We start from the raw sequence: 20,934 nt of genomic DNA, 5'->3' as shown, positions 1-20,934 counted from the left end.
ACTGGAATTTGGACTGGCAGGCGGACAGGTATTGGACGGTGATGTCATTTGTTTACTCTTGAGCTTCGCTAAAGAATAGAACATTTTCGCTACTGTGAGCGCAATTTCAAGGTACCTTTCGTCATGAAAGCAATCAAAATCATATCTATTTCTGTAATATATCTTTCATTCTATCAAATGAAACCGAAAAAATGAGAATACTATAACCATAACAACCATACAACAATATACCGCTAAGCGGCCGCTAATGGCTGAGAAGTGAACTCCGCTATTTATGGTCCGATTTCTTTCTTTTTTGGTGTACGTGAAGAAGTATCTTTCCATCATACATTGCCCATGTTTGAATATGATAACCCAACAAACAACTGAGAAAATAATAATAATAATAATAATAATAATATAATAATAATAATATCTTTATTTACTACACGTACATGTACAAGGAATACAGGCCTAGCTGACATCAGTGACATACTACTGTATAGAAAGGCACTTGTTATGCCGAGTATTTCAAGAAAATTAGGTCAGTGTCCCAGGATAACACCCACATTAGTCGACTAACACCCAGGTACCCATTTACTGATGGGTAAACATAGACAACAGGTGTAAAGAAACACGCCTAATATTTCTACCCTGGCTGGGAATCAAATATTTACCAAAAATCATATATGGCTAACCCAAGCCAAGTGCTAAAAATACGCCACGTTGACTTTTTTGGGGTTATCCTAGGTTCTCTACACATATGCTGCTATGTGTGATAATCTATAGAGAGAAAATAACTTTTTTGTTTCATGTTTATGGTGGAGTACGAGTGTATATCACAGTTAGCCCTGTGCTATACTCCGTTTTCTCTAATATAAGCCCCCAAGACAAGGATAGGAGAACGGTATTTGTTTTCCATATCCTCTTCATAACTCTGTCGAACTGCTCGGTATTATGGCAAATATTATTCATTCTGGAGTATTTAACATGTTTTATGTTATTTATATTGTTTCTTATGTCATATTAGATCAATTGTGATAGGCAAATAAGCTGTAGTGTTGATATTAGCATAATAATAAAGCATATTCTCCTGCTTCATGAAACTGAGCTCATGGCAACCGACAGTGGCTTCAAAGCCACCTTATCTTTAATGGATAATGTACTGTGTAGGTGCTTTACATAATGAGAAGCATTTCTTTTATTCATTGGAACCATGGCTAGGGCTAAAAGTAAGCAGGTTAAAACAATAAAGGAGAAAAAGAAATTGGAATGACTTATGCAGCAAGTAGCGCCACCCAACAGTACCAGCAGGTTGGTGTGGCAACCCTGGAAATTTGAAATTATGCTAGCCAAAATTAGTGCCGAATAACTGAAGCAACCGAATAACTGACTGCCGGATTTGTGATGGTGGGCCTGTATGGCGTCAATCGTATAAGTCGTTTGACTCCCACATCTCATATTTATGTTTATTTATTCTACTGTGGAGTGTATTTATCATCTTTATATGTTATGTATCATGTTTATTATATAATTTTGAAAAATATCATACATTGATTAATGAAAATGTGTATATTAACCCTTTGAGGGTCAGTCCCGTAGATCTACGGCTTTACGTTCAGGGTCCGAACCGTAGATCTACGTCATGAGCTCAGCTCACTCTGATAAATTGTGAGTGGTACATTTGGGCCTAGATATGAGAGAATACATCTATGTGGTATGTGTGCACCACATAAAATAGATCCTGCAGCACGTTGTGTATAATGAGAGAAAAAAACTGAAATCATGATTTTTCGATTAAAACAGCGACTTTGCAATGTTTTTTCGTATGTTTTTTATAGTTCTATTTGCGATTTCTTGGTCTCATTTGATAGAATGGAAGACATATTATAGAAATAGAGATGATTTTGATTGGTTTTAGCACTGGAAATGGCTTGAAACTGAGCTCAAAGTAGCAGAAATGTTAAATTTTTGCTGATATTCAAGAGTAAACAAACGACCTCACACGTCTAACACACGCCAGCTGGTGGGTCTAATATGCATTCACAAATATGGTGATGATATTTATACAATTATTACAGTATTGCATAACAGTAAATCTTCTATTTTTTGGTGTGAATAAAAATTCATTATGTGAATAAAAAATCAAAATGGAATTTATTTGTAAAGCCTCAAAACATAACTAATGAACAGAGGAAATGTTAGTTTAGTTCCAGGAATACCTACATTGTTTATTCTGGACCCTATTTTGAAATTGGAATATTCTGAACTTTGTGTTAAATTGGCCAAAATAACAATTTCCGATCACTTTAATTTGTAGTTGAAACAGTTGACTTGGTGATTTCTTGTGCTCAATCGATAGAATAGAAGTAATACTAGTGAAATAGCTAAGAATTTGGTTGACTGGAATAATGTAATTGGCCTAAAATGGGAGTCAAAGTCGGCAAAATCGCCGATTCGTAAATATCGCTGACACACCAAAATTCGCGAGAGCATAATTTCGTCAATTTTCCATCAAATTTCGTATTTTTTGTTTTATTACCTGCACAAAAAGATTCTCTACCATTTCATAAGAAAAAATAATTTTTTTTTTTGAAAATTCTTGGACACTGGGGCACCACTTCAGATTTGGGCCTTGGACCCTGAAGGGGTTAATGTAATATATGACATTTAATGAGATTCAATGATTATTATTGAGTACTACTATCATTACTAATAAGGCATCTAGAGACACAAGACACTCTTACTGATTTTAATGTGTACCTGCATGCCAGCACAGTGTTTAACCCTTTGACTGTCGCGGCCGTATATGTACGTCTTACGAGGTACCGTGTTTGACGTATATATACTCATAAATTCTAGCGGCTTCAAATCAAGCAGGAGAAAGCTGGTAGGCCCACATGTGAGAGAATGGGTCTGTGTGGTCAGTGTGTACCATATAAAAAAAATCCTGGAGCATGCAGTGCATAATGAGAAAAAAAAAACTCCGACCGTTTTTTTTTAATTAAAATGCCAAATTTGTGGTCTATTTTCGTATAGTATTTATGGTTGTATTCTCATTTTCTTGGTCTCATTTGATAGAATGGAAAACATATTATAGAAATAGATGTGATTTTGATTTATTTTACTATAAAAAGAACCTAGAAATGGAGCTCAAAGTAGGGGAAATGTTTGATTTTTACCAATGTTCAAAAGTAAACAAATGATGCCATTTTCCAATAAATGTCCAATTAGCCATTCTAATATGCAGTCACGAATGGGTTTATGTTATTTATACAATTATTACAGTATTGCAGTAGTCTGCATAATAGTAAGTCTTCTATTTTTTGTTTGAATAAAAATTCAAAATAGAAAGCAAGAATAATATCAGAGGGGACTGGAGATATGACTGATGAACAAAGAAAATGTTATTTTAGAGCCAGGAATGTCTGCATTGATCATTCTGGACCTTATTTTGAAATTGTCATATTTTTTACTTTTTGTGAAATTGGCCAAATTCTAAATTTCTGACCACATTATTAGGTAGTTGAAATCGGTAAATGGGCAGTTTCTTGTACTCAATCGATAGAAAAAATGGAGTTCTAAAGAAATAGCTATGAGTTTGGGCGACTGGAACAATGGAATTAGCTGAAAATAGGGCTCAAATTTGGCGAAATCGCCGATTTGTAAACATCGCTGAGGTCGCTAACTTCGCGAGAGCATAATTCCGTCAGTTTTCCATCAAATTTCGTTTTTTTGGTGTCATTACAATCGGGAAAAGATTCTCTATCATTTCATAAGAAAAAATAATTTTTTTTTTTTAAATTTTGCGACACCAGGAGACACCTCAGGATTGGGGGTTGCGACAGTCAAAGGGTTAAGTTTATTTAGGTACAGGTATACATAAGTATACATAGGTAGTAGGTTGGTAGACAGCAACCACCCAGGGAAGTACTACCGTCCTGCCAGATGACTGTGAAACAGAAACCTGTAACTGTTTTGCATGATGGTAGGATTGCTGGTTTCTTTTTCTGTCTCATAAACACGCTAGATAACAGGGATATCTTGCTACTCCTACTTACACTTTGGTCACACTTCACAGACATGCACATGCATATATATATACATACATCTAGGTTTTTCTCCTTTTTCTAAATAGCTCTTGTTCTTCTTTATTTCTTCTATTGTCCATGGGGAAGTGGAAAAGAATCTTTCCTCCGTAAGCCATGCGTGTCGTATGAGGCGACTAAAATGCCGGGAGCAATGGGCTAGTAACCCCTTCTCCTGTAGACACTTACTAAAAAAGAGAAGAAGAAAAACTTTATAAAACTGGGATGCTTAAATGTGCGTGGATGTAGTGCGGATGACAAGAAACAGATGATTGCTGATGTTATGAATGAAAAGAAGTTGGATGTCCTGGCCCTAAGCGAAACAAAGCTGAAGGGGGTAGGAGAGTTTCAGTGGGGGGAAATAAATGGGATTAAATCTGGAGTATCTGAGAGAGTTAGAGCAAAGGAAGGGGTAGCAGTAATGTTAAATGATCAGTTATGGAAGGAGAAAAGAGAATATGAATGTGTAAATTCAAGAATTATGTGGATTAAAGTAAAGGTTGGATGCGAGAAGTGGGTCATAATAAGCGTGTATGCACCTGGAGAAGAGAGGAATGCAGAGGAGAGAGAGAGATTTTGGGAGATGTTAAGTGAATGTATAGGAGCCTTTGAACCAAGTGAGAGAGTAATTGTGGTAGGGGACCTGAATGCTAAAGTAGGAGAAACTTTTAGAGAGGGTATGGTAGGTAAGTTTGGGGTGCCAGGTGTAAATGATAATGGGAGCCCTTTGATTGAACTTTGTATAGAAAGGGGTTTAGTTATAGGTAATACATATTTTAAGAAAAAGAGGATAAATAAGTATACAAGATATGATGTAGGGCAAAATGACAGTAGTTTGTTGGATTATGTATTGGTAGATAAAAGACTTGAGTAGACTTCAGGATGTACATGTTTATAGAGGGGCCACAGATATATCAGATCACTTTCTAGTTGTAGCTACACTGAGAGTAAAAGGTAGATGGGATACAAGGAGAATAGAAGCATCAGGGAAGAGAGAGGTGAAGGTTTATAAACTAAAAGAGGAGGCAGTTAGGGTAAGATATAAACAGCTATTGGAGGATAGATGGGCTAATGAGAGCATAGGCAATGGGGTCGAAGAGGTATGGGGTAGGTTTAAAAATGTAGTGTTAGAAGTTTGTGGTTACAGGAAAGTGGGTGCGGGAGGGAAGAGGAGCGATTGGTGGAATGATGATGTAAAGAGAGTAGTAAGGGAGAAAAAGTTAGCATATGAGAAGTTTTTACAAAGTAGAAGTGATGCAAGGAGGGAAGAGTATATGGAGAAAAAGAGAGAGGTTAAGAGAGTGGTGAAGCAATGTAAAAAGAGAGCAAATGAGAGAGTGGGTGAGATGTTATCAACAAATTTTGTTGAAAATAAGAAAAAGTTTTGGAGTGAGATTAACAAGTTAAGAAAGCCTAGAGAACAAATGGATTTGTCAGTTAAAAATAGGAGAGGAGAGTTATTAAATGGAGAGTTAGAGGTATTGGGAAGATGGAGGGAATATTTTGAGGAATTGTTAAATGTTGATGAAGATAGGGAAGCTGTGATTTCGTGTATAGGGCAAGGAGGAATAACATCTTGTAGGAGTGAGGAAGAGCCAGTTGTGAGTGTGGGGGAAGTTCGTGAGGCAGTAGGTAAAATGAAAGGGGGTAAGGCAGCCGGGATTGATGGGATAAAGATAGAAATGTTAAAAGCAGGTGGGGATATAGTTTTGGAGTGGTTGGTGCAATTATTTAATAAATGTATGGAAGAGGGTAAGGTACCTAGGGATTGGCGGAGAGCATGCATAGTTCCTTTGTATAAAGGCAAAGGGGATAAAAGAGAGTGCAAAAATTAAAGGGGGATAAGTCTGCTGAGTATACCTGGTAAAGTGTATGGTAGAGTTATTATTGAAAGAATTAAGAGTAAGACGGAGAATAGGATAGCAGATGAACAAGGAGGCTTTAGGAAAGGTAGGGGGGGTGTGGATCAGGTGTTTACAGTGAAACATATAAGTGAACAGTATTTAGATAAGGCTAAAGAGGTCTTAGTGGCATTTATGGATTTGGAAAAGGCGTATGACAGGGTGGATAGGGGGGCAATGTGGCAGATGTTGCAAGTGTATGGAGTAGGAGGTAGGTTACTGAAAGCAGTGAAGAGTTTTTACGAGGATAGTGAGGCTCAAGTTAGAGTATGTAGGAAAGAGGGAAATTATTTCCCAGTAAAAGTAGGCCTTAGACAAGGATGTGTGATGTCACCGTGGTTGTTTAATATATTTATAGATGGGGTTGTAAGAGAAGTAAATGCGAGGGTCTTGACAAGAGGCGTGGAGTTAAAAGATAAAGAATCACACACAAAGTGGGAGTTGTCACAGCCGCTCTTTGCTGATGACACTGTGCTCTTGGGAGATTCTGAAGAGAAGTTGCAGAGATTGGTGGATGAATTTGGTAGGGTGTGCAAAAGAAGAAAATTAAAGGTGAATACAGGAAAGAGTAAGGTTATGAGGATAACAAAAAGATTAGGTGATGAAAGATTGAATATCAGATTGGAGGGAGAGAGTATGGAGGTGGTGAATGTATTCAGATATTTGGGAGTGGACGTGTCAGCGGATGGGTCTATGAAAGATGAGGTGAATCAAAGAATTGATGAGGGAAAAAGAGTGAGTGGTGCACTTAGGAGTCTGTGGAGACAAAGAACTTTGTCCTTGGAGGCAAAGAGGGGAATGTATGAGAGTATAGTTTTACCAACGCTCTTATATGGGTGTGAAGCATGGGTGATGAATGTTGTAGCGAGGAGAAGGCTGGAGATGTCATGTCTGAGGGCAATGTGTGGTGTGAATATAATGCAGAGAATTCGTAGTTTGGAAGTTAGGAGGAGGTGCGGGATTACCAAAACTGTTGTCCAGAGGGCTGAGGAAGGGTTGTTGAGGTGGTTCGGACATGTAGAGAGAATGGAGCGAAACAGAATGACTTCAAGAGTGTATCAGTCTGTAGTGGAAGGAAGGCGGGGTAGGGGTCGGCCTAGGAAAGGTTGGAGAGAGGGGGTAAAGGAGGTTTTGTGTGCGAGGGGCTTGGACTTCCAGCAGGTATGCATGAGCGTGTTTGATAGGAGTGAATGGAGACAAATGGTTTTTAATACTTGACGTGCTGTTGGAGTGTGAGCAAAGTAACATTTATGAAGGGGTTCAGGGAAACCGGCAGGCCGGACTTGAGTCCTGGAGATGGGAAGTACAGTGCCTGCACTCTGAAGGAGGGGCGTTAATGTTGCAGTTTAAAAACTGTAGTGTAAAGCACCCTTCTGGCAAGACAGTGATGGAGTGAATGATGGTGAAAGTTTTTCTTTTTCGGGCCACCCTGCCTTGGTGGGAATCGGCCAGTGTGATAATAAAAAAAAAAATAATTATAAGAGTATATATAAAATATGAAATAACTTTTAAAAACAATTGAAATTTTGGAGTTTCCAGACACAATGGGGAGACGTAGTGCTTACAGAGCTCATGGAGAATGTAAACAAACAGGGTGGGGTGCAGTGACCGTATTAGAAAGTCAGGTGGGGGGAGCTATATAGAGAGTTTAGGTCATAATTTGAAATGACTGTGTTAGCGGAACGCCATAAAGTGAAACGCCGTAAAGCAGGGCCCTACTGTACTGCAATATTGTAATAATTGTATAAATAACGTCAACCCATTCATGACTTCATATCAGAATGGCTAGTTGGACATTTATTGGACAATAATGTCATTTGTTTACTCTTGAACATCGGGAAAAATCGAACATTTCATAGTAAAACTAATCAAAATCACTTCTATTTCTATAACATATTTTCCATTCTATCAAATGAGACCAAGAAAACAAGAATACAACCATAAATACCATAAGAAAATACACCTCAAAATCGGCATTTTAATCCAAATACACAGTCAGAGATTTTCTTTTCTCATTATGCACTGCGTGCTGCAGGATTTTTTTTATACTGCGCACACTAACCACACAGACCCATTCTCTCACATGTGGGCCTACCAGCTTTTTCCAGTTTGATTTGAAACCGCTAGAAATTTTGAGTATATATACGTCAAACACGTTGGCTCGTAAGACGTATATGTATGACCAAAACAGTCAAAGGATTAATACTGTGCACACTGAGTGCTAAGATCTATACTGCCTAGGCCTATCAGGCCAATAGTGCCAAATTTGAATGCAGGAAAAATAGTGTGTTGATCTATGTCTGGAGTGCTAGCAGTAATGCATGGATCTATGATTTGACAGTTAAAGGGTTAATATACCCATTTTATACACATATACAAAGTACATACACAAAATATGAATGCATTTACTAAAAACTTAACCAAGATAAAAAAAATTCTTTCAAGTCATCATTAATGAAAACATGCTAATAGAGAAAATCTAGAATGACAGCCTTGATTCCACTTTGTCTGATATGTACTTCCAATGTTTGCCCAGCCAATATTTTTGTCAGAAATTGTTGAAATCCATTAATGAGAGGTTTACTGTATTGTAAATACAGCTATGATTAAGAAAGGTCATAGAGTAAATGCATTCAAAAACAGCATAGGAATGCAAATAAAAAATACGTAAAAAAGTTATTATAGTCAATATTTTTACCCAAAACTTTCAAGAAAAGGATGTTTTGCTTAGCAAGACACCTGGAGTGCCTATTAGATTTGTTCACTGGTGAATCTAAAATTGTCACTTAAAATGCCCAAAATTAATCACTAGGAACTGATTGTCCTTACCCTGCTGTCCTCATCCTCAGAGGTTAGGCCACTGTCACTGACCTCAGAACCCGAGAGTCCCACTACACTCACATTTTCCTGCAAGTAAAAATATGCCTAATTATACAAACTGAAAATCACAATACAGCCTCTCCTCACTTACCAATGTACTTGTTTATCGATTACTTGCAGCTCTCTGACCATTAGCTATTGTATGGTGTACAAGAACTTGGGTCATGAATGGGCAGCCCAGCATCTTAGCGTCAAGAATCTCAATCTCCTTCCTCCTACATCCGCTCAGTACACTAGCTTTCACAGTCTCCAAGACTACATATCTGTACAAAGTCCCTGTTGTTTTTCCTCATGGAAGAGGAAAAACAACAGGAAAATGGAAGAAGTACAAATGAAGTTCATTGTAAAGGGGTTAGTGATGCATCTCAGCATCAAGCAATCTCCAAGACTGCATATTTCATCTATAAATTTGTACTTTATTGTGCATCCCATAGTAGAAGATAGAGTTAGAAGTGCACAGCACTTGGAAGAGGAAAAACAAGAGGAAAATGGAAGAAGTATTAAGAAGTTCACAGCAAAGGGGTTAGCTGGTGTGTTTGTGTGTGTGTTTACATTCTCAGTGTACTGTGGCAGCTTAAGAAATGATTAAACTCAGTGAACAAGGTACGTCAATAATAATAATAATAATATAATAATAATAATAATAATAATAATAATAATAATAATAATAATAATAATAATAATCACTCTTGCATGCTTTAAATGTCAGCTACCAAACATATATGAAATATATATGACATTTAAAGTGCTCCAGAACGATTATTTATCATTATAAATTATATATTATTATTATTATTACCATCAACGTACCTTGTTCACTGAGTTTAACCCTTTTTTAATCCTTTCAGGGTTTCCGACGTACTAGTATGGCTTACGCTGTAAGGTTATTGACGTACTAGTATGTGTAAATTCTAGCGCCTTCAAATCTAGCGAGAGAAAGCTGGTAGGCCTACATATGAAAAAATGGGTCTATGTGGTCAGTGTGCACAGTATAAAAAAAATCCTGCAGCACAGTGCTTAGTGAGAAAAAAAATAAACTCTGACCATGTTTTTGGTTTAAAACAGCTACTTTGCAGTATATTTTCATAAGGTATTTATGAGTGTATTCTAGTTTTCCTGGTCTCATTTTATAGAATGGAAGACATATTACAGAAATTGAGATAATTTTGATTGGTTTCACAATGAAAAGTACCTTGAAATTGAGGTCAAAGTAGCAGAATTGTTCGATTTTTGCCAAAGTTCAAAAGTAAACAAATCATGCTGAGCGTCCAGTACACATCAACTGGTGAGTCTAATATTCTTTCACAAGTGTGCTGATATTATTTATACCATTTTTACACCATTTCTACACTAATGCAGTAGTCTGCATAACAGTAAATCTTCTATTTGTGAGAATAAAAATTCAAAGTGGGGCCTGGGGACATGACTAATGAATAGAGAAAATGTTATTTTAGTGCCAATTAGGTCTGTGTTGTTTATTCTGGACCCTATTTGGAAATTGGCATCTTTTGAAATTTGTGTGAAATTGGCAAAATTGCCAATTTCTGACCATTTTATTGGATAGTTGAAATTGGTAGATGGGTGGTTTCTTGTACTCATTCGACAGAAAAAATGGAGTTCTAGTGAAATAGTTATGATTTTTGTCGACTAGTACACTGGAATTGGCCGAAAATAGGGCTCAAAGTGGGTGACATCACTGATGCATAATCATCATCGAGACCACTAACTTTGCAAGAGCATAATTCTGTAAGTTTTCCATCAAATTTCATACTTTTGGTGTCATTATGATCGGGAAGATTCTCTATCGTTTTATAAGAAAAAGGTCATTTTTTTTTCCCGAAAATTTTTTGACCCTGAGAACAAATTTAGGAGAGGGTTTCCTGACCCTGAAAGGGTTAAGATGCTATGAGACAGAGAGCATAGCATATGACTCATTAAAAAAAAAAGAAACGAAAATTTGCACTATTTTTGCATTTTTTCTTATGATAAGAGTGATCTACGAGTGTTTGCCCTGATGTAAACACAGTTTTCTTTCATTATAGACCAGAGGTCCAGACGAGAAAACGTATCTATCTTATCTTATCCCAGAGCAGCAGGCTCCACTGTCTACCCCATTCACATATTATGGCATATATTATTCATTTCATAGTGTTCTAGGGCATTTATTGTGTTTCTGATATCAATTTGGAATAAATGTGATAGATAGATAACCTTTGTTACTAATATTAGCGTAATTACACAATGTTTTAGAAGTGCCACAGTTAACATCCAACGCACATGATAACTAACCAGATACTTAAAGCTCCTGCTGGCCTCTCCATCACTCATTTAGCTCCTCCCACTTCGTAACGATGTTAGATGGTGAATTTAATGTGCAAGACAGAAAAAAAAAAATAAAAAATCGGAAAAAACTCTGAAAATTCACTACTTGTTCAGATGTATATTACTTGCCACGTCATAAAAAATAATTTTTGTAAAATGGCTAATTCTTTGTAGAAACATGGTACAAAGATGATACTTATTCCAAAATGTTGCCAGATTCTTTAACTATTTTTCTGTAAGCTTAACTCATATGTGTATTTTACTTTTTTATTGCTTTCTGTAATATATAAGAGTTATGCAAATTAAAATAAAGTTATCAAGTTAGAGTTTCACTTTTATTTTATTTTTTCTTTCTAATATATGTACTTAATTCACCATTTGGCATCGTTACAAAGTGGGCGGAGCCATAGCAGAGGGAGAAGCAAGCAGTGTCTCAGTAACTCATGATTGTGCCTGAAGGGTAACTATATATAGGGGCCCGAGACTGTTCAACTGCCTCCCAGCATACATAAGGGGGTTTACCAATAGACCCCTGGCTGTCATCAAGCAGGCACTGGACAAACACCTAAAGTCGGTACCTGACCAGCCAGGCTGTGGCTCATACGTTGGATTGCGTGCAGCCAGCAGTAACAGCCTGGTTGATCAGGCTCTGATCCACCAGGAGGCCTGGTCACAGACTGGGCCGCAGGGGTGTTGACCCCTGGAACTCTCTCCAGGTATAGAAGATCACTCTTATCCTATGCAAAGATTGAAAAAAGTGTATTTCTCGAAAAAAAAAAATCCCAAGCATTCAGCTATGCACGCATTTCCTGGAATATTTTGGAAGTCATTGACCTATTTTAGGTTGTATTACTGTTAATAATAAACAGATTGAATGGAATTTCCCAGCAAGCACAAAACTGAATGTTTTAATTTTGGGTGGTGACACTTTTGAAGTGTCAGTAAGGGGTGATTCCTTGATTAGCAAAGAATTCAATTACCCATGTGGTCTTAGGAACGAACCTCCATCAGTAAGTGAGGAGAAGCTGTCATGTGAATAAAATATTTAGAAAACTGATAAGTAATGAATGAAATGAACTCATAGATAGTAGTACAACTGATAAATATCTTTGTACTAAGTCACTAAACACCTTAAGTGCAATTAATAAGAGAGAGCAAACCGAGTTGCTCCTTGTGGTGTCTGATGAATTACATCAACTATTATGCAACAGCAAGAATAAAAAAAAAAATTACTACAATTCACAAAACATAAATATCTCATCAGGATATTTTTTATTTAGGAAAGCTTTCATTTTTCTTTTTAGGTCACCCTGCCTTAGTGGGATACCGCCAGTTTATTGAAAAAAAAAAAAAATTCTCACTGATGGGAAATGGAAGAATAATTTTTCCTTCGTAAGACATCCATGTTGTAAGAGGCGACTAAAATGTTGAGAGCAACGGGCTAGTAACCCATTCTCTTGCATAAATTACTAAATGTAAAAGGAAGAAAAACTTTATGAAAGTGTTTCTTCTGTTTAGGTCACTCTGCCTTGGTGGGAGATGGCTGGTGTTAAATTTTTTTTTCCCAAATATCTATTTTCCATTATTCTGCCAAGTAATTTTTTAATTGTTTTAGCACTGTATATTACTCTTTTCATTCACACATCATATCTAGGACCTAGATGAGGAAACAGAATACGTACTCTTACATGCAGCACCTGAGCCTGATTTACAGAACTTGTATTTATAAAGTGAAAAATACCATTCCAAACTTTTGAGGCAGCAGCAGCAACATCAACGGCTGTTCCTTAATCCTTAGACTGTCGAGACTTCAAATCCAGTAGTGTCTTTCTCTTTGTCGCAAAATATTTGAAAAAACAAAAATAATAGTATTTTTTCTTATGAAATGATAGAGAATATTTTTCCAATGGTAATGACACCAAAAGAACGAAATTTGGTGGAAAACTTACAAAATTACGCTCTCATTAAGTCAGCGATCTTGGCAATATATACGCATCAGTGATTTCACCCACTTTGAGCCCTATTTTCATCCAATTCCATTGCTCCAGCCGAGCAAACTCATAGCTATTTCTTTAGAACTCCATTTGTTCTACTGACTCAGTACAAGAATCTGCCCATTTACTGATTTCAACTACCCAATAGTAAAAAATTGTCAATTTGGCCAATTTCAACCAAATTTTAAAAGATGCCAATTTCAAAATTAGGTCCAGAATAAACAAGACAGACATTCCTGGCACTAAAATAACATTTTCTCTGTTCATTAGTCACACACCTCCCAACAATTCTCAACCAAAGGTGAATTTGTGCAAATATTATGCTTGGGGCATCTGTAAGCATGGAATATCAGGAAAAAAAAATGGGACATGCAACTTTGAGCATCCCAAAAAATGTAGCGACCTCCTGTCTAAAGGAGTGTGCCGTTCTTCTTCCTGTACTTTCTTTCACCCAAAAATGTGTCACTCCTCGGTCCTCCAGAAGCAGTGTTAAAGCATCAACTACCCTGCATACCATCTAAAAGGGACCAGGAGGCACAGACCCCACAAGACAAACAATAGTAGCTAAGACAACCCAACTCCAGGTGATTTTTTAGTGGCAGGAAACAGAAAAAGAAAATGGAAGGAAATAACAAAAATAGTCCACCACCTTGGAGCCTTGTTGGACTGGAGGCGCAGCCAGTGGCCACCCATGGCCCTCCAGAATTACAACTACTGATGCCAATAACAAAATCCCCCCAACAAACACAGAATACAACCTCGTTCATATTTGCTAATATACAGGGCCTTAAGCCATCCACCAACAACAAAATACCTTTTATCAGTGGACTTCTAGAGGAGTCTAATGCAATGTTTGCAGCCTTCACAGAGACTCACACAAAAGATCACTTTGACAGTGAAATATAGATAAGTGGTTACAACCTTTTTAGATGCCACAGAATGAACAGGCAACAAGGGGGGGTTGGCCTGTATGTCAAAGAGTTCCTCATCTGCACAGAGTTGCTGAACACCACAAATGAGGTAGTTGAAGTTCTATCAATAAAGATCGAGAACCAAAACCTAGTCTTTGTGGTTGTATATAAGCCACCAGATGCAACCTCAAAACAGTTCAAGGAACAGCTACTGAAAATTGATTACTGTCTGGAAAACCTTCCAGCTCCATCCCCAAACATCTTACTGCTTGGTGATTTCAATCTAAGGCATACAAAATGGAAGAATGTAGCAAATAATGTTATAGCTGAAACAATCCCCAGAGGTAGCGCAGATGAAAGGTCACACACACATGAGCTACTAAGTCTCTGTGAAAAACACACCTTAAGCCAGCAGATAGTGGAGCCAACAAGACTAGAAAACACACTTGACCTTATCTTCACAAATAATGAGGACCTGATAAGAGATATAAGAATATCAAAAACAACTAATTCCGATCACTACCTAATTGAAGTCCAGACGTACATGCATAGGGGTCCTGATCAGCAGAATGCATGTACGTACCTGTGAAGGTGTCTTCACAAAATACAACTTCAACAACAAGAACATCAACTGGGACCAGGTAAACCATGTCCTAAACGAAACATGTTGGGAAGATATCTTAAATCAGTCTGCCAATATGTCTACTCCCATATATCTATATACATTTGCTGCTTTCACACTCCCTCCACTCTGATATCCAGTCTCAGATTGCTTGTAGTTCTTGTTACTCTCATCACCTTGCTCTTTTTTATGTTCACTTTTAATTTCCTTCTTTTATATCACCCTTTCAAATTGATCCACCAACCTTTGAAGCTTCTCTTCAGAATTTCCCTAAAATCTGTGCAATAGGTAAAGAGCATCAGTGATAACTCACACTTTGTATCAGATTCACTGTCTTTTAATCCTACACCTTTCTTCCCAACACACTAGTATTCGCTGCTTATACGACCCCATCCATAAATATGTTAAACAATCATTGTGACATCACACATTGCTAAGACCTTCTTTTACTTTTATAGTACATGTAATTATTAAGAGTTTTAGAAAAATAAAATAGGGATAACAGATGCATGGTTTTGAATGCATTAGATGTATTTGATATTTATATTCAGTCTGCACCTTTCAAGGCAAGTGAAATTGCTGACCTAGAAAATGTACAGAGAACCTTCACGGCGCGCATAACGGAGATAAAACACCTCAATTACTGGGAGCGCTTGAGGTTCCTGAACCTGTATTCCCTGGAACGCAGGCGGGAGAGATACATGATTATAAACACCTGGAAAATCCTAGAGGGACTAGAACCGAACTTGCACACGAAAATCACTCACTACGAAAGCAAAAGACTTGGCAGACGATGCAACATCCCCCCAATGAAAAGCAGGGGTGTCACTAGCATGTTAAGAGACCATACAATAAGTGTCAGGGGCCCGAGACTGTTCAACTGCCTCCCAGCATACATAAGGGGGATTACCAACAGACCCCTGGCAGTCTTCAAGCTGGCACTGGACAAGCACCTAAAGTCGGTTCCTGATCAGCCGGGCTGTGGCTCGTACGTTGGTTTGCGTGCAGCCAGCAGTAACAGCCTGGTTGATCAGGCTCTGATCCACCAGGAGGCCTGGTCACAGACCGGGCCGCGGGGGCGTTGACCCCCGGAACTCTCTCCAGGTAAACTCCAGGTAAATGACATGGACCCAAACCAGTGCCTTGAAAGGATCAACTTCCTGGCAGCTGAAGCATGTTCTAGGCATATTCCCCTAAGAAAGATGAAGAGCAGGTGTAAACTGGAGAGAGAAAGACGCTCCCTCTACAGAAAAGGACGAAGAGTCACCGAGCTCCTCAGGAGTGCTAGAATATCGATACACGAAAGGAGGCGCTGACCAGGGAAGTGGAAACTATCGAACTTAAGCTAAATGACTCTTACAGGAACCAGGAGAGACAGGAGGAGCTTAAAGCTATTAGTGAAACTGAAAGAAATTCAAAATATTTCTTCTCATATGCCAAAAACAAGGAAAATACCACATCTAGTATCGGGCTCTTACTCAGACAGAATGGGACTTACACAGATGACAACAAGGAAATGAGTGAAATATTGAAATCCCAGTACGACCCTGTGTATAGTGAACCACTAATCGGTCTGAGGATCGACGACCAAAATGATTTCTTCATGAATGAGCCTCAAAACTCCATAAATGTATGCCAGATTTCCGACATTACCCTAACTTCGATAGATTTCGAAAAAGCCTTTGGCAACATGCCCATGCACTCAGCCCCGGGCCCAGACTCGTGGAACTCTGTTTTCACTAAGAACTGCAAGAAACCCCTCTCGTGTTCCCTAAGTACACTATGGAGGAGGAGCTTGGACATGGGTGAAATTCCACAGTCGCTTAGCTCTGACGTCCCACATCATAAAAATCTTTGAAAGAGTGCTAAGAAGCAGGATTGCAAATCACCTGGATTCCCAAAATCTGCACAATCCAAGGCAACATGGGTTCAGGGCAGGTCGTTCCTGCCTCTCACAACTACTGGATCACTATGATATGGCCTTGGATGCACTGGAAGAAAATCAGAATGCAGATGTAATATACACAGACTTTGCAAAAGCATTTGACAAATGCGATCATGGCGTAATAGCCCATAAAATACGTGCTAAAGGAATAACTGGGAAAGTGGGGAGATGGATCTTCAACTTCTTAACAAATCGAACACAAAGAGTAGTGGTTAACAGAGTTAAATCGGAGGCTGCCATAGTGAAGAGCTCTGTTCCACAAGGCACAGTACTCACCCCCATCTTATTCCTCATCCTCATATCAGACACAGACAGAGATATACATCACAGCACCGTATCATCCTTTGCGGATGATACTAGGATCTGCATGAGGCTGTCATCTGCTGAGGACGCGGTTAACCTCCAAGAAGATATAAACAAAGTTTTCCAGTGGGCAACGGTAAACAATATGATGTTCAATAAGGACAAATTCCAACTACTCCGTTATGGAAAACTGGAGGAGATAATAACTAGAACAGAGTATACTACAGACTCTGGCCGTACAATAGAGCGGAAAAATAATGTAAGGGACCTGGGAGTAGTAATGTCTGAGGATCTCGCTTTCAAGGATCACAACAGTGCCACGATCGCATGTGCAAAGAAAATGATAGGATGGATAATGAGAATGTTCAAAACGAGAGATGCCAAGCCAATGATGATCCTTTTCACATCACTTGTTCTCTCTATGCTGGAATACTGCTGTACATTAACATCTCCATTCAAAGCAGGTGAAATCGCAGATCTAGAGAGTGTACAGAGATCCTTTATTGCACATATAAGTTCTGTCAAGCACCTTAATTAACTACTGGGAACGCTTGGAAGCACTTGACTTGTACTCGTTGGAATGCAGGAGGGAGTGATATATCATAATCTACACTTGGAAAATCCTGAAAGGAATGGTCCCAAATCTGCACACAGAAATCACTCCCTACGAAAGTAAAAGACTGGGCAGGTGATGCAAAATGCCCCCAATAAAAAGTAGGGGCGCCATTGGTACACTAAGGGAAAACACCATAAGTGTCCGGGCCCAAGACTGTTCAACAGCCTCCCATCAAGCATTAGGGGAATTGCCAATAAACCCCTGGCTGCCTTCAAAAGAGAGCTGGACAGATACCTAAAGTCAGTGCCGGATCAGCCGGGCTGTGGCTCGTACGTTGGACTGCGTGCGGCCAGCAGTAACAGGCTAGTTGATCAGGCCCTGATCCATGGGGAGGCCTGGCCATGGACCGGGCCGCAGGGGCGTTGATCCCCGGAATAACCTCCAGGCCCCTCTTATATTACTTTTGCTTTCCATTTTGAATTTATAGTCTCACAAAAGTAGAAGATTTACTGTTATGCAGACTACTGCATTATTGTAAAAATGGTGTAAATAATATCAGCACACTTATGAAAGAATATAAGACTCACCAGTTGACATGTATTGGACACGTGGCGTGATTTGTTTACTCTTGAACATTGGCAAAAATTGAACATTTCTGCTACTTTGAGCTCAATTTTCAAGTGTTTCTCATCATGAAACCAATCAAAATCATCTCTATTTCTGTAATACATCTTCCATTCTATCAAAAGAGACCAGGGAAATGAGAATAAAACTATAAATACTACATGAAAATACATCTCAAAGTTGGCGTTTTAATCCAAAAATACGGTTGGAGTTTTTTTTTATTATTATGCACTGCGTGCTGCAAGATTTTTTTATACTGTGCACACTTACCACACAGACCCATTCTCTCACATGTGGGCCTACCAGCTTTCTCCCGCTTGATTTAAAGCCGCTAGAATTTTGGCGTATTAATACGCCAAAAACACTGACTCGAAAGATGTATACATACAACACTGACAGTCAAAGGGTTAATCCTTGAAGTCCCCTGGGCCTATTTAACCCCTTAATTGTCCAAACATAGATCTATGTTACTGCTCCAAATGTAGATCAACGTTTTATTTTTCCTGCCTTCAAATTTGGCACGATTGGATCGAGATGCCTGGTCAGCATAGAATGGGTCTTATCACTCAGTGTGCGCAGTATTAAAAAAATATGGGACCACTTAGTACCTTGTGGGAGCACCACTTCGACTGAGCGCCAGCTAGAGCAAAGAGCGCGGCAAACACCAGGGATTCACTGATGTCACATTAACACTCCCCTTTTAAGAGGAAAGTAATGTTGACCACGAGTTTAGTGGCTCTGAGGTGGATGTGGCCACAAGTGGTCGAGGAAATATCAAAATCCTCGATAATAACCCATGTGCAACATCCTTTCAATTTTGGTACTACTGGTAGCATCATCATGCCAGAATGTCCTATAACCTATGCCCTAAGTAAAGAGAAACAATTCTGGAACATGTAATACATGATTGGCAGGCATGCTTGCCGGTGGCTGGCTGGATGATTGGCTGTCTCTATCTCTGTCTATCTCTGCCTAGGTCTCTATCTCACAGGTACACAAACACAAATATACACAGTGTAAATTACCTAGGATAAGCCAAGAAATCCAGACAAAATGTTATACTGTGCTTGTAGATATAATGCATAATAAGCATGACTGGCAAGTACAGTAATAGCATTTTCACTTGTTCAGGAATCAGAAGTGACTACTCTCCATCGTGTGTAATACCTGTTGGTTCAAGATGGACAGACAGACATGTTTATGTGTAACAGTGAAAACAAATACAGTGGACCCTCAGTTAACGATGCTATCGGATAGCGATAAAATCGGATACTGATGCGTTTTTGAGTCAAAATATTAGTTTGGCCAAAGATGAAAAACTCAGTTAAGGATATTCATCCTGAACGTGTCCGTGCGGCCTGAGCCCATGTACAGCCAGTGTGCCATTATTTACAAGCTAGGGAGGATGATTCCACGTGCACATGCAATATATTTTGCATTATTCCTTTGTTTTTGGTACTTGTAACTGCTAAATAAGCCACCATGGGCCCAAAGAAAGTTTCTAGTGCCAGCCCTGTGATAAAGAAGGAAAGAAACACAATAAAATTCAAGAAAAAACTCGTAGCAAAGTACCAAAGTGCAGGAGGAAGAGAGGGGGAAGAATGTGCCTTCTGCAGTGTTTCAGTGATTCTATGATATGTATGATACTAAAGCAGCAGGTATCGATAAAGACTATAGTGCCAGCCAGCGATAAAGTGTAGAATTAACAGTGAAGCAAGTAAGTTAAGCGAGTAAGCTGTAGAAAAAAACACGAAAGTAACTCTTCAATGTTGTTGGATGTGTATTGAGCCAATGAACATAACGCCGCCCTGCTACATATCTTCCACCATCCTAAACCTCTGCCAGCATCTCCTCCATCAAATTGACTGATTAAACTAACATCTCCTCCAAGGTAAGTGCAAGTATAAAAGTAAATTATTTTATTATTTATTATCACACTGGCCGATTCCCACCAAGGCAGGGTGGCCCGAAAAAGAAAAACTTTCACCATCATTCACTCCATCACTGTCTTGCCAAAGGGGGGCTTTACACTACAGTTTTTAAACTGCAACATTAACACCCCTCCTTCAGAGTGCAGGCACTGTACTTTCCATCTCCAGGACTCAAGTCCGGCCTGCCGGTTTCCCTGAACCCCTTCATAAATGTTACTTTGCTCACACTCCAACAGCACGTCAAGTATTAAAAACCATTCATCTCCATTCACTCCTATCAAACACGCTCACGCACGCCTGCTGGAAGTCCAAGCCTCTCGCACACAAAACCTCCTTTACCCCCTCCCTCCAACCTTTCCTAGGCTGACCCCTACCCCGCCTTCCTTCCACTACAGACTGATACACTCTTGAAGTCATTCTGTTTCGCTCCATTCTCTCTACATGTCCGAACCACCTCAACAACCCTTCCTCAGCCCTCTGGACAACAGTTTTGGTAATCCCGCACCTCCTCCTAACTTCCAAACTACGAATTCTCTGCATTATATTCACACCACACATTGCCCTCAGACATGACATCTCCACTGCCTCCAGCCTTCTCCTCGCTGCAACATTAATCACCCATGCTTCACACCCATATAAGAGCGTTGGTAAAACTATACTCTCATACATTCCCCTCTTTGCCTCCAAGGACAAAGTGCTTTGTCTCCACAGACTCCTAAGTGCACCACTCACCCTTTTCCCCTCATCAATTCTATGATTCACCTGATCCTTCATAGACCCATCCGCTGACACGTCCACTCCCAAATATCTGAATACATTCACCTCCTCCATACTCTCTCCCTCCAATCTGATATCCAATCTTTCATCACCTAATATTT

At 39.0% G+C, this 20,934-nt stretch overlaps 1 protein-coding gene across 5 annotated transcripts in view; it reads right to left on the bottom strand.

Annotated features, from left to right (window-relative positions):
* LOC128706599 (uncharacterized) overlaps positions 1 to 20,934 on the bottom strand; it is a 482,754-nt gene that overhangs the window by 162,340 nt on the left and 299,480 nt on the right. For all 5 annotated transcript variants that reach the window (XM_070090188.1, XM_070090200.1, XM_070090197.1 and 2 more), the window contains exon 16: positions 8,798 to 8,875. In XM_070090188.1, coding sequence (XP_069946289.1) covers positions 8,798 to 8,875 — 78 coding nt within the window. The remainder of the gene's footprint in view (positions 1 to 8,797; positions 8,876 to 20,934) is intronic.

The sequence above is a fragment of the Cherax quadricarinatus genome, chromosome 3 (assembly GCF_038502225.1).
Source record: "Cherax quadricarinatus isolate ZL_2023a chromosome 3, ASM3850222v1, whole genome shotgun sequence".
Lineage (NCBI taxonomy): Eukaryota > Metazoa > Arthropoda > Malacostraca > Decapoda > Parastacidae > Cherax > Cherax quadricarinatus.
The sequence above is the reverse complement of the archived record's forward strand: the minus strand, read 5'-3'. Positions and strand labels throughout refer to the sequence as shown.